At 39.4% G+C, this 14,740-nt stretch overlaps 1 protein-coding gene across 3 annotated transcripts in view; it reads left to right on the top strand.

Annotated features, from left to right (window-relative positions):
* The window catches only part of SVEP1 (sushi, von Willebrand factor type A, EGF and pentraxin domain containing 1), a 124,960-nt gene that overhangs the window by 36,204 nt on the left and 74,016 nt on the right, over nucleotides 1-14,740 (top strand). For all 3 annotated transcript variants that reach the window (XM_035310327.1, XM_035310326.1, XM_035310329.1), the window contains exons 4-6: nucleotides 8,675-8,833; nucleotides 9,075-9,254; nucleotides 13,335-13,514. In XM_035310327.1, the coding sequence (XP_035166218.1) occupies nucleotides 8,675-8,833; nucleotides 9,075-9,254; nucleotides 13,335-13,514 (519 nt within the window). The remainder of the gene's footprint in view (nucleotides 1-8,674; nucleotides 8,834-9,074; nucleotides 9,255-13,334; nucleotides 13,515-14,740) is intronic.

The following is a 14,740-nucleotide window of genomic DNA, read 5'->3' as shown; positions in this document are numbered from 1 at the left end:
TTTAAATAGTAGGAAGCTGTCCAGAGACCAGAGCTCTTAGAACAGGCACTTAGAGTAGCATGTGCTCTCACATCAGCAGTGATAAAGTTTTACTGAGGAATGTGTGTCTGTGATTATGTGAAGACCATGTCCAGAGAGGCCTCTGTTCTGTGTGAATCATTTTCAGACTTGCTATTATCTCCACTTTTAAGTCTGATTATGTGCAAAGTTTTGGACACAAAATTTTCACTGGCACATAAATGATATCATAAATAATTTGCATGGTAAACTTCACACAATCAACTGATTCAATTCGCTGCCAACTTTTTAGTACTTCTGGGGTTTGCTGTTCGCTTTTATCATGATACATGTTGGAAATACACAGGAGCATGAGGACATAGATCAGTGTCCAAGTTCTAAAAGTCAAAAGCTGGTGTGGTCTGATATTCATACCTTATATAGGCACGTTCATACTTGGCTTTGTATATGCTCTCCAAATGCTCACCAAGACTACTTCTTTGATGTCTATGCAAATGGTAAACCTGTGACAACTGTCTAAAATGCCACTGAGATCTCAACCAAAAGAGCTTCATTTTAGTACATGAATGCCGTTTCTGTTTGCAGTTAACCAACAAAGTTCCTAAGCTTCCCCATTAGTTTTACTTATTAAGTTTTACTTATTATTTACCTTATTAAGCTTAAGCTCACAGTTTGGCTTCTGTAGCTTGTTGTGGTTTGGCCCTTCATTAAATGCAGGCTGTCTTCCATAACAGCTAAACCAGAGCTACCTCAGTGCAGGTTATGTCACATGCTAATAAGTGACTGACTGTTAATGCACCTCGCATTGCTGAATGGGTATGTAGAAACCACAGCGGTGTATCTATGCACTAGTGTTCTAGCTGTTGTAGCATTTCCCAGAAAGCTGAAGTGGACCTTTCTGTTGTGAAAGTATGTGAAATTGATTTTTTATTTTTATTTTTATTTTTTTTTTTGCAAAATTACATAGATTGCACAAGTTGTCTCATATATTTTGAGAACTTGTAGCTTCAATGAAGCATGAGTAGGCTTCTTTTTGAAGATATGGCAGATGGCAGAATCAAGATTTTCTTTTACATTCCTGGATAAGCCACATGCTTTGAGACAATGAAGTTACTGTCTGTGAAAGTACGTATAGTAGCCTTTATTTTTAACTTGGGAGGGAATCAGTTTTATTTTTATGGTCGTAAAACATCTTAAAACACTTTTAATAGCTCTTTGTCCTTGCAATGCACATGTATTCTTCAAGTATAAATCTACTTAAGACACTCACCGTGCTTTTGACTTACAATAATTGTTCTGATTTAAAAATATCTTAAAACTGGATGTGAATGGATTTTCTAGATATTCTCAGTACTGCTACTATTATAGTAGGATATTTTGAAGTTAGAAACACTGCTTTGAGGTAATCCTATCTTAATACACTGGCCCTGAGCCTACACAGGGATGCTCAGCACCTTTGTGGCTCCGGGCCAGACTTCACTGTGGAAGATCCTTGTAGGCATCATAACTTTTACAAGGTGCTATCACTCTTGAGCTTTTATTCTTCAGCAGGCAGATTATTCCCCCATGGTTTGTATGCTCAGGGTGCTGAGATGGGATGCTAACCCAAGGGACTGCATTTTCTTTCAGGCAACTTTCCAGTTCTCTTACCCTATGGGAGTGGGTCCAAGATTCTCATTTTTACTGTTAACAAATTATTTCTGCTGAAACTTTGTTAGGACTGTTTGAAGTGCATGAAGATCTTGAGCTAGAGCATTGCAAAGTTTCATTCCAGATGCTGCAGCCTACTTGGTAGTGCAGTATTGCATTTCTGATGTCTCTTTAAACTCAATTAAAAGGTTTGAGTGAACTTGTCCCCTCCTTGTATATGATGTGTAAAAGTAGCTGAACTTTGGACTTGATTCAGCCTGCTTCCCTCAGTGAGAGGAAATTTGTAAATCTAATAAAGAGATGGAGCAAAATACATTAAATGAGTACAGAGAAGACATCTAGCTTGTTAAACTTCTAATCACATTGCTATGAGAAGAGATGTGTAAAGAATACTGACAAAGAGCAGATGGATGAACAGGTTCAGAGCTGTCTGAAATTAATGCAGAGCACATGCTGGGGATAACAGGAGGTATTAGAGCTGAAGAACACACTGAGACTTAGTAGAAATCCTTTCCTGATCCCTACACTTAAAGGTAAGCGCAAGATTTTCTTTTGCAGTCTTTGTACAAGTCATATATGTCAAATGTTTAACTAAAGCCACTTCCTTGCATATTTCTTGTAATACTAGCATGCTACTGGCTCTTTTATTATTATTATTATTATTTTATGGCACCAAACATGTTACAAACTGCAGGAGAGTGGATTACCGTATCTGCCAAATGTTTCAATTTTTTTTCTCATTAGCCCAAATGCATTTCATGGGCACAAACTGCCTAGTCTGACATACCTTTCTTACAGATGATTTAAAAAAAAAAAAAAAAAAAAAAAAAAAACTTTCCAGATAACTTAAATGTAACTACAAAAACTACAACTTCTAGAAACAGTCTCTGAGACAGGGATGCAGGATATGTTAAGTCTTTGAGAAGCAGGCTTAAAGATCTTAGTGTGCAGGTTGAGAGAGGTACATTTCAGTGTCCAGAGAAGTCTGTTATTATGGTAGCCCAACTAAACATTTTTTGGCTTGCAAATGCAAGGAAAGAAATCCAAACCCCTAGTTTATTATTTGGTTTAGTAAAATAGACCTGAAAATTACAACATCTTTGGCCATTGGCACCCTGAGTTTGCAGACTATTTTGATTAAAGGAGCAGTCAAGAAAGATCACTGCAAAACATATGGAAATGCAGGGAACTGGGGAGTTTTGTGCAGTCATGGCTCCCATCATATGCCTCTCTTGTTATGCATGTTCTTCCTTTGCAGAGGCCACTCAAAAATGCAGCAGCAGCAGAATGGTTTTTGGAGGAAGGAGGGAGGGCTGGGTCCAGCATGGTAGTCCTGTGAGACATCCCACACTAGCTATGCTGAAGCAGCAGGTGGCAAAGCATCAGGAATTCTGTTTGGTGTGAAACAGGCATCTCCATTCCCTCCATGCAGGTTGAATTGCAGCCCTAGGCATCTCCTTCCTTCATTGTCCACCTTAAGCTGACCCCATGCATTATCCTTGTAAAGCATATTTTGTTTGGCAGGCCATTTTCAAGGGACATACACCCCTTTATTCCCATTGTTTCTTCTAATAGAGTGTGTTATTACGTGTGTATTATATCCTGGGTCTTACAGGACTTAGTCATGGTGAGAAAGGAAGATAGTGTAGAAATATTCAGCACATGATGATATACTGTGAATTCTTTATACTTGCTTCTTCATGAAAGTTTTGACTTTTATTTAGTAAAATAACTAAGCTTTATAGTGAGGCCCTTTCATGCTGCCCAACTTTAAAGCATTAATGATGGCAAATATTGCTACCACAGTACTTACTTCATAAGCAAAAGTCAAGGTGACAACTTTTATAATTTTCATGTTTATTTTGGTATCACCAGGGCACAAGAATCTTAGATTAGGTAAAGCAGTGAGACGTAGCCCACACCCTCAGGCTGAAGTTCTTCTCCTCCAAAGGCGTAAACATGAGTTAATTTGAGTTTTAGGTTGTCCTGGTGCTGTGGACTGTAATTCAAAGTTATTCTAGGCACATGGTGGATTTTCGCTATAGCTTCCAAAGAACGAATGAAAATTCAAGACCTGGTATGCCAGGTCAAAGATCCACATAACCAAAAACCTATCTGTGTATGTTCAGTAACAAAAACTGAGGAAACAGGAAAAGAATCGTACAAACATCCACTGATTACTGTTGAGAGATTCTGTGGCATATGATTGCATTATTTTTAGTAGACAACAGCAGAACAAAATCAAAATACATGTTCATGGTATACTCTGATTCTAGGACAGATTCCCCACTTGGTTACACTTAATACTTATGCATGTAATAAGTGTCATAAAAGTAATTGTAGTGCCATACAACCAATGTAAGTGGAAAACTAGGTTTGCTTTCTTCATTTAAGAAGTTTGGGGATTAAGCTAAAGCCATTTTTGTATTTGTGATTCACATCAGAGTATCATTTCATTTAAGCTTTACACATGCAGGGAAAAATGAGAACTACAGACTACAGTCAGTACAGTATATAGAAAGTAGAGCAATAGTATATACAAATAGAGGTCAGGTTGATGTGGGAGAGAACAGGATATTGCCTAGCTGATTCCTGCTGTATCCTGCTGAAGATAAATCCTTATTCGGATCCTTCATTAGCATGAAGTGTGGAAAGAACAGCTCAAGCCAGAGATTACTTACAAAATGTAGTTAGTGGGAGAAATTATGCATTGAAGAAAATATGAAATCCCTCAAATTAATCTTTTGAAATACCTGGAGTTCAGCTCTCCTTTCTCTTACACTGGGATAAATCAAGAATAATGCCATTTCAGTGACTTAGACATACTAGCATAATTGGAGAATAATTTGAGCTTGCCTGCTCTCCCGGGATTTTAAAAGATTTACATTTTTAAGGCAAAATTATTTGCCCTTCAAATATGTACTCACACATTCAGAGGAAGTATCGTGACCCCATGTCATAGACTGTAACCCTTCAATATATGGTCTCTACCTGCTTAGATCCTGGCTGGAGTCTTCTTGTCACTCTGTGGGTTCAATATCAGTTGGCTTAAGTTTGTCACTGGTTTTAGTATTCACTGCTTAAAAAAAACAGACTGGATAAGGCATGTTAAGTGATCGGTGAAGTTCTGAAACATACCTTGTTCTATGTAGTCACTTTTACAGCAGTAAGTTCCTCCTTGAAGATTAAAACATCAAGCTAGTCATTACTGTATGCAGGCAGAGGAGAATTCCTACTGAATTTGAAAGTCTGTCTTTTGACTTTTTGAGGACTTCCCAAACCTTCCATGTCTGTTGTTCAGCTTCATACAATGCCTTCACGTTTATTTGTACTGTCCATGCACCTCCATTGACTGAAATGTTTTTATGCCCTGTAGGTTTTGGTTTCTAGCAAGCCTCTGTCATACTGCTTTCTTCTGATTCTCTTCTACATGCAGCTGAATATATTTTTTGATAAATAAAGAGATAAAGTGTATGGTATTGGTAGCCTAAGTCATCATGCCCTATAGTATTCCAAAAGAGAACAGACATACTGGATTTTCTTACTTTTTTTTTTCAGTTAGTTGTATACCCCAGGAAAGCATAACTGAGGAGGATAATGCAGGAGGAATGATGAAGTAAACATTTATTATTTACTTCTTATTTTCTATGAGAAGATGAATGCACTGACATTACCCCAGTAGAAAATGCATATCATTGGCAAATGATTTTGTGAAATATTGTGAAATATTGTGAAAGCAGGTTGTTGTTGATGGCAACTTCAATGTGAGCCATCTTTATGTGCTTGGAGAGTTTAAGACGTGTGCCTGTTTGAGTTATCACACTAATCCCTACTACCAGATAGCCTTTCATTCATGTAACAAAAACATAATCCTCTGCTGTTACTCAGTATTCATTGTTCTGGTCTGAAGAGGGAATTAGATTAAACAGAAGGCAATTTCCTGTTCCTCCCCTTGCTTCTGGACAAAGAACAACATGGTTCCTATGTAGGCAGTAGTTAAATCTTTTGTTGAGAATATCATGCATGTACATGTGCACATTTGCACATTTCGTGAGTGTCCTCTCCCTTTAAAGGTTGATACCATTTAAATTGTTTCCACATTTCTAAAATTCCTACCTTTTTTGTCATTCTTGAAAGTGCCAGATCAATTCTTATTTACACTGGGGTTCATCCACATGCTATTTTGACCCTTTTTCCACCATCATATTGTTGGCAAGGGAAAGCAACCTTTGAAAAAAAAAAATAAAAATTGATTTTACAAATTAGCACTGGAGAAGGTGATAAGCAGGCAGGTTTTGTGGGTATAGAGGGCAGGTTGGTGTGCGCAGACTGGCAATTAGAATTCTTTGAAAATTTGGCACCCCTTCATTCTCAGGAGAGACCCCAGGGAGGTGCCTCTGCAATCAGTCACAGATGGGACCACTTGTATTCCTCAGATGAGATTCCCCCACAAGTTCTTTCTCTTGCTGATGAATGCATCGTTGTGTATGGACTTGAGCCATGCTCCCATGGTATCTGGAGAAGGAGGGCATGGGTCACCAGTCTAGTTGGATCAGGCATGGACAAGTCTACAGCAGGTGGATGAAGCTCTGCTCTTCCATCTGTAGCTGATTATGGATAGTTGTAACTTAAGCTGTGGCCACACTTACTAACCTCTGTGGGTGCAATGGAAGTGCACACAGGTTAAGGTGCTTATGCTCCATTCTTAAACCATCTCTTGGCATCACAGAATAGACTGCGATCTCACACTCATGGAAATAGCTCTGTAAGCAATTATTAAGTTGTGGAAGTTTTCAGTGTGGCTTACATGGAGTTTGGTAGCTGAATATGCCAAGGAGAAGTGTGACATCAATGAGCAGTTCAGGGGCAGAGGCTTGGAGAAAACTCTACATACAAAGTCCAAGTAAGATGCAGTTCAGCTTCTTAGAAAGGCAGTGGCAAGCAGTTGAAGCATAGAGAAGCAAAAAGAATCAAGACATTTGGAAAAAACTTGTCTTTCACAGTAGAAACTTTAACAACCACTTCAACAATGTTACTTATCTCCTGCAGCTTCTCTAGAAAAAGCTAATTGTAAATGTACTTTTAGAATAAAAGTGTTTACAAGTGACCTAATATGCAAGGAGAAGATGCCTGCACAGAAGACAGGAGAGAAGTAGTAACTGTCCAAGAGGAATGTCTTTGAGGGGACGAACAGGTGAACTGTATGAAGGGGATTTTTTTGTAAATGGTTTACTGAAAGTCCCAGAAGAAAATTTAAGAATTCCCAGCTCTGATTCTGGTTAGATACTTTTTCCTTTTTTTCTCCTGAGAAGCTTTCATATCTATTTATATCCTTTACTTTTGGGGCATTTTCACGGTCTTTTTAAAAGTGTATTTAAAATACTTATCTGTAATGTTGAAGCCAATTTATAATGCTCATAGTCACCCCTTAACTCGTAACCACTATGACTGCTTTCTTCAAAATAAAACTGCAAATTTTTCTGAAAGTGAAATAAAAATATTATATCTGGAAGCCATGTAAAACACCATGCTTTTCTTGGAAAGAAGTGCTAACTGTTCATACAGATTGATCTTGTACAGCATCATTCAGAAAATTTGATTTATTATGGCTGAATCTCCCTTGATGGGTTGAGGAAAAGGAGGCTAGGGTTTCTGTTGATTTTGGCTTTGAGGGTTTTGTTTGTTTGTTTGTTTGTTTGTTTTCCTTTTCAATTGCCAAGAAAGCAGAATGCTGTTTTCATTAATAAGACAAATGTCAGAGTATTTTAGCACGTAGTGTACAAAGTAAACATAATTGGTCCAGTATCTACCAAAATACAAGACTGGTAATGCCAGAATCTTTGAAATCCAGGAAGTGTACTTCGACAGGAGAAACTAACTTCAGAGACAGATCAACAAATCATTTCTTACTACATAAGACAGAAGACACTTGAAGGCATTTATGGTCAGGCTCAGTCACCTGGCTGTACTTTGGCCAGGAAATGAGGGGCTGACTTACTTGCAGTCTGCAAGCAAACATATGGCCATTAGAAAAATATATAGACAACGAAATTAGTGAAATGAGAGGTTCACTATTAAGTAACCTCAAAATATTTGTTCAACTTTACATCTGGAGATATTTTTTCAGCTCAAGTACCCTTGAGTTCTATTTCAAATGGCAATATGACCAATCCATACTTCACTTTATCAGCACCTGGTAAATAGTCACTCACCTGTTCTCATATCAGCTTTGTGAAATAAATAAAGATAATTATTGTAATTTCCTGAACAATAGAATTCAGAGCAAAGAGAGACTTATCCCACCCATCTGAAGTTCTCAGGTAAGAGGTCACTTTTCTGTATGAATTTTCCCTGTTTCTGAAGATATCTGTGAATCACTTTAAGGCTTGTGCATTAGAGTAACACAGAGTTACAAATGTTAAATGGGATATAAATGGCTTGAAAAGCATCTGGGAGCCGTTACTTTGATTAACTGGTTCATTGTTTGTGGTTCGTGCATTACAGAAAGCATAATGTGTAGATCATCTATAAATCATAATGTGTAAATCAAGGCCAGGTGTATTTGTGAGCTTCTTTGTCTAGTTTGGTGCTAAGAATTTGTGTGCATTAAATTTCGGTGTAGTTCTTCTGTAGGCTAGGATTTTGTCTGAATTAACTTTGTACAGCTGTAAATCAGGAATGTCTTTGTGAGGTCAGTGCAGGTTTTATTGGTGGAAATCTGGTGTCTTCTGGGACTGTACATCTTTGAAGAGGATAATTCATGGACTTAACCTCAGTCCTCAAGGAGACATTGAAGAAACCTTCCAGGGGTTCAGTGGGCTTTAGTTCATCTCCTTACAACTCCGCAGGCTTTAAGTTGAGAACGTTCCTTCCCTAAGTGATTCTGGCTATGTGAGGAAGAATGGAGGAATGTAAAAAATGTAAAGCAACACAGTGGAAAAGAGATACGAGCTGTGAAATGTGGTATCCTGAATCGCATTTCTTCTTGTTTTGTTTTGCTCAACAGCTTGTCCCCCCGGAACATACAAGCCTGAAGGTTCACCAGGTGGAATCAGCACTTGCATCTCCTGTCCCGACGAGAATCATACTTCTCCACCAGGAAGTACCTCCATTGAAGACTGTACGTGCCGGGAGGGATATCATGTTGTAGGACAAACCTGTGAAGGTAAGCCTTCGTAGCCAGAAACTGGCTACTGTCTTGTAATGCACAGTGCAGTTCTGGGACAGCTTCATTATTTGTCTTTGAAAGACAAGTCAAATTGCATGCAAGATTGTCTGTGTCACTCCAAAACAGCAAAAGTACCAAGGTGCAACTAGAATTGGAAACGGAAAAAAATAGTTTCCTTCAGTAGCCTGCTACATTCCAGCTTGTGTGATAACTCTGTTGTGGTTGTTTAATTATTTAGTTGTTCACTGCCCTGAACTGAAGCCCCCTGAAAATGGTTACTTTGTCCAGAATGTCTGCAACAATTACTTTAATGCGGCCTGTGGGATCCGGTGCAAAGCGGGATTTGATCTCGTGGGAAGCAGCATCAGGCTTTGTCAGCCAAATGGCCAGTGGTCTGGATCAGAGGCTACTTGCAGAGGTATGGATGTGTGTTTGAAAAGTATTTTTCTTCTGGGATAGTTTGTTCTCCCTAGTGGTTTACTCTGATCATTGCCTGGTTAGGTGTGCAGGTCCGACCCTCTTACATGAAAGAACATTCCAAAAGCAACCGTGGTCATTCTGTTCCCCTCCTTCCTAAAATGATAAGAGGATGTCTACAAAAGGAAGTGCAGTACAGTATTTACTAAGTAGTTAGTCAAACATATAACAAGACCTTGCCACACAGGTGTCTTACAATGTCCATCAGTCTTCTCACATAGACAGGCATTGTCTTACAGTTCTTTCTTATGAAAATCAAAGTAGGAGGGCCTTGAGTGTAGTCCTCTGAAGATTTTTGAGTGGAGTGTCACAGGGGAACAACTGGCAGTATCCTAGGAGTTTGCTGTAAAGGAGCATCTGTTGGAAAAGTAATAAACAGAAGGATTGAAAGGGAGGAGACAAGGGAAAGAGCATCCTTAAAAGCATTCTTTATTCCTAGAGCTCTTATAGCTATGTTGGAACACAGCTTGGGTTTTTTATCACTTGCTTTTGCCTGAGGTTCTTGGTTGTTTAGAAGAAGAGGTGCACTCTCATGCTGTCCTGCCTGGTATTTCCTCCAAGGAGGGCCTGAAAAAGCAAGTAGCGGCCCTCATCTCCTCAACAGCCACACAGCTTGTAGTTTAACATGTTTAATGAGTTGCATACACTTGATATTGGTCTGCACACCAGAATCTAGTAAATAAGAAGTGATTGCCTCATACTACAGCTCTTGTCCTGGCCATGAGTTTTGGGGAGGAGGTGGAGTAGGTTCTCGGAGGCTTTAGCACTTTACGCTACTACAGACACTGCAGCCCTTGAGGAAACACCAGCTGATGATTCTGAAAGCAGGGATCTGAGGTACAGATCAGTTCCTCAGGAAGTTCTTAGAGCAGTTCACTTTTATTTACATTGCAGGGCTGTTGTTCAGGTAATCTGGGAAAACTGTCTTCTTATATAGCTTCCAGTAACAGAAGACAGAAAGGAGAAGCTTGAAATAAAAAATAAATTGCTGTCATGTGCCTCGAGGGAGCCTTAAGAAGGCAAAAACAAAGAGATCAAAACATGGGTTGAAGATACATACCACTTTAGGTAGACTTGGGTACTGGGGAATAGCTTCTGCCTGTCAAAGCATTTGTTGCACACTAGTTTCAAGTGCAAAAAAAGCGGAGGAAGCTGCAGTCAATGACAAAGAAAGGATCCTTAATCTTCACAGTCTGTACACAAGTGGCACTCCCTAGTACTTGGAAAACCTTCTAAAGCAACTAAAAATAATCATCTGCTGGGTATAGATGCATCATCTTCCTCCTTTAGCTGGGTTTTGTTTGGAAAAGTGAGGGAAAAATCTGCTTTGAGGTATTGTCTTGATGTTGAGTGAATTTCCTTTGAAGCACTGAAAAGATATCTTTTTGCCTTTCTCGTGCCCCTCCATCATACTGAAGATTTCCAATTAAAAAATATATATATATATTAAAAAATCCTACCTTTACATGTGCTGGATCTGCTCCTCTCTATTGATTTAAACTATGGAAGGGAGCAAGATCAAAGACACAGTTTATAGCTGTCTTGTTAATCCCAGGGGTATTTTATCACATAAATTAGGACAGGACCTTAAAGGAAAATCCCTTTGCACTGCTTTGGGTTTTGACATTAAATACTCCTCAATTGTTCTGCAAACTAACATCTGCTGTGCTATTGGAAAGCAATTAATGCAGTTATGTCTTGCAATTAACTGTGACCCATGAAAAAAAGCCTTATGAACTGTGTATGTAATCCTGATAAATGTATTAAGAGAAAACACAGCACAAGCAGAATATACCTTTGTTGTTGTTTTCACTGACTTTACGGAAATATTTATTGGTTATGGAAAGTGCCTAATTGACAAGAGGATGGATTTGTGTTTTAAGACGTGAAAACATAACCAGGATAATGTGGGCTCGGTTCCCAGTTTCCATCAGAGCCTGAAACTCTGAAGGAAAGTGAACATAGAAACACTGCGGAAGCAGGAGCGCTGAGGAGTACAGCTAGCATGGTCAGAAGAGATTATTAGACTTACCAAGTGGTGGAAGGGAGTGTCTTCTCTATAGACATTACATTGCTGAGGTGCTCATTCTCAGTGCTCATAACTGACTCAGCCTTCCTCAATTGCAATCACAGAGCTTGGTAGTATTTGCTTCCTTTTACCACAGATTAGCTACTAAAGGCTTCCTTAGAAACAATAAAAGAGAAAACCTATTCTCTTCTGCGTGAAGCATATGTGATTCAGCTGCAAAAAGTCTTTCATATTCACTGCACTGCAGTTTAGATATAGCTTGTTAGAAAGCTGCTCTGAAGTGTTAAGTGTCACTAGCAAGATGGAAATTTCAAGGTCTTTTTTATACTCTTTAATGCACTCTCTAGTGAGTGCCTGCGTGTATGTGTGCATGAGAGGAATAGCATTTTCAAAGAGTGAAGATGAAGCGGTGATGAATATGAAGATGTATCAGATGCATCCGAGTGGCTTTTTTTTTCTTTCTTTTGTATCCAATATACCTAGGTTTTGCTGCAGATTTTTCTTTCACTCAGGATTTCCTTATTGCTACTTTCACATAAGACATTATTTAATGAGTGGGTTTTTTTTGCAGCTTTGAGGGGCTTGTGGTTATTGCCATTTGTACAGACGATTTCATTTTAAGGAGAGGTCAGGATATTTCCCCGTTTATTCGTTTTAGGGAGTATCATACTCAGTTCAGTCCACATGTCCAGCTGCTGGCATGTCTTGTCTCATCAGTATGCACAGTAAACAACTACTGGGAAGACGAGAGAAAGTTGCCAAGTTGGCTTACTTTCAAGTGTCTTTGGAGAGGAGCTTGTGGTCTGCCTCCTACCAAGCAGCAGCTAGGATGGTTTATTTGGTAAAATTGGCATTCCTACCGCAGCAGAGAAGCCGTCCACAGCTCTGAAGCTATACATTGTCAGAGCTTGCCCCCTGCCTGCAAGGTCAACAGAAGCTGTGGAAACAGTCCTGAGAAAATAATAGTTTAGAGAGCTTTAGCCTGCTTGATTACATTTTTGATCAGCCACGCTGTTTGCCTTTATGTATGCTTTTCTCCTGCTCAGAACTTTTGAACAAATAGACCAGTACCCTCCAGCTTTGGCTGAGGACAGATTTCAAAGATAGAAATTTTCCATAGGCTTTGGAAAATCAGCAGCTAGTTAGAGAAGAGAGGCATGAATTGTTAAGGGGAAAGGGACAGTAGAACCCCAGCAGGCATCTATCTACTCATTTCAGCTTGCTGTCACCCTGTCATATATATATTATTAATCATCATATAGTCATTTACAGTCAATGGGTGTATACGGCTCAGCTGTTCAACGCAGGTGAATCCGAAGGTGTGTATGTATAGAGGGTAGCAAGGGGATGAAAGTGTAAGGTACTGACTGAAGAGGAGAAGGGCTGGAAATGAAAGAGGTCCTAGTAGAAGAGCTTAAGGTTATGACAGTGAGACAAAGAAAATAAATACAGACATTACCAGTACCTGCATCAATAAACTGAGGAGTGCCAAGGATGTTACCAAGCACTGGGACACAGTCATCTGCCTTGTTAAGCTCTTAGATTCTTCTCTGGCATGCCCTCAGTTTGGAATTTCCCAAACTGTCAGGCATGGCTGAGGGATTGGAAACATTAGAAAGATCCAAAATTTTCCATAGGATTGCATTTGCATATAATCCTGAAGGCTGATAGACTTCAGTAGCATAGGCTACCGGGTGCCAAAAGTCTCCAAAGGCTGGGAAATTCTCTGAGGATAACTAATTTGCTAGCTTATATCAGAATTTAGGACAGTGTGGAGTTGTGTGTCTATCCTCGTATGTGTTACGTAAGACTCTCTCTCAAGAAAAGGAAGGCATTAATCCTTTGAAAAAAAATAGCCCTGTTCCAGCCCTATTCCCTAACGCTGTTTCAACTTCTGTAACTAGTGTACAAAACTGTACCTTTCCTATGACTAGAGTTTACTCCCTGGGTCCTCAGTGCTGCAGAGTGAACTTTTTTTTTTTCCCTTTGCAGTTCGAACATGTCCCAAACTTCAGGCTCCTGAAAATGGTCAAATTAATTGTTCAACAGCTGATGTCTCCTATAAGACAGTATGTTTACTGACCTGCAATGAAGGCTATGAAATAGAAGGAAATGCCAAACTCACCTGCCTGGGAACCTCACAGTGGGACTCAAAGGAGCCAAAGTGTGTGGGTAGGTATCTGGTTGCATTCAGTTCATGTCAGAGTACAGCCTTTCCTGGCGTGCTGCCATGAGTGAGAAAGTCTAACAATTTCAATAGCTGATTTCTTTATGAGTGTTTCATACAGATTTTAAAGTTTGGGAGGGGCGAAACCATTTGTAAATGGAGTAAGCAGGCAGATTAACATTGAAATCCAGCACAGACAACCAATAGCCAAAAGGTTGTTGGATCTGGTGCATCACCGTGATGTGATAAGTTGTAATAAACACACATCTTGTAGACTTGCACTGCAGATTAACTGCAAACAAACAGGTCTGAGTTACCCTCTTGAAGCTAAAGACTCAGGTGTGTTAGCCAGACATTGTGAGTGCCAAACAGAGTTGTGGCTGTCATCACTTCTGCTGAACACCCAGCAAGAAATAAGTTGAGAAATATTAGGGACCAAAACGCTAAGGCAGGATTCAGAAGTCACACCAAACGTGCAGCAGTACGTAGGCATATATTGCTGTTCCAGACACTTCCAGTTACACAGAGAAATATAGGATTGTAGATTTCAGAAGTACCCATTTAAGACTACTGACAGGTACCAAATTCTTTTAGAAGTGTAAGAGGAAGAAATAGCAGTTGAAACACTTCTGAGGTTAGACTGCAAGAAAAACAGCACAGGCTTAAAAGTCCAGCATTTCAGAAGCTGATCTGGTGCTGACTAAAGCTTGAGTGAAGTACGTGTCACCTGGGTCCAGTTAAGGTAATACCGGTAGGGTAATTTGGGTTGAACCTGTGACTGTTTTTGAACCGCAGACTTAAAGATGTGGACATTGCTTGAGACAATAATAAATTTCTAACTGTAGATACGTGTTCTAAAATCAAAAAGTATTAATTTATCAGGAGAGTTCATTAGGAGATCCTAATCTCTCTTCTGTTGAAGTCAGTGTAAAAACTTCAATTAACTTCAAAAGGAAGGGACCCTGAAATCCTGTTGGAAGATTATAATTGGAAGATTAACTATATTCATCGGTTGAACTCATCCTTCCTAGCTTAGCATTTTGATTATTAAAATCCATCTCTACCCTGTATCATATTTCTTCACACCATGCAATTTTCCTTCCGTGCCCAGATTACCCTTGGCAATGGCTTATTTTTGCTGAGTCTGAAAATCCAGTATAAAGGTTAGCTTTGGTTGTCCCAGAGGGAAATGTGTGAGCTAGAAACAGCCTCTGCCATCAGGCTTCCTGAG

This window comes from Oxyura jamaicensis, chromosome Z, assembly GCF_011077185.1.
Source record: "Oxyura jamaicensis isolate SHBP4307 breed ruddy duck chromosome Z, BPBGC_Ojam_1.0, whole genome shotgun sequence".
NCBI classification, from domain to species: domain Eukaryota; kingdom Metazoa; phylum Chordata; class Aves; order Anseriformes; family Anatidae; genus Oxyura; species Oxyura jamaicensis.
This window is presented reverse-complemented; position numbering and strand designations above follow the sequence as displayed.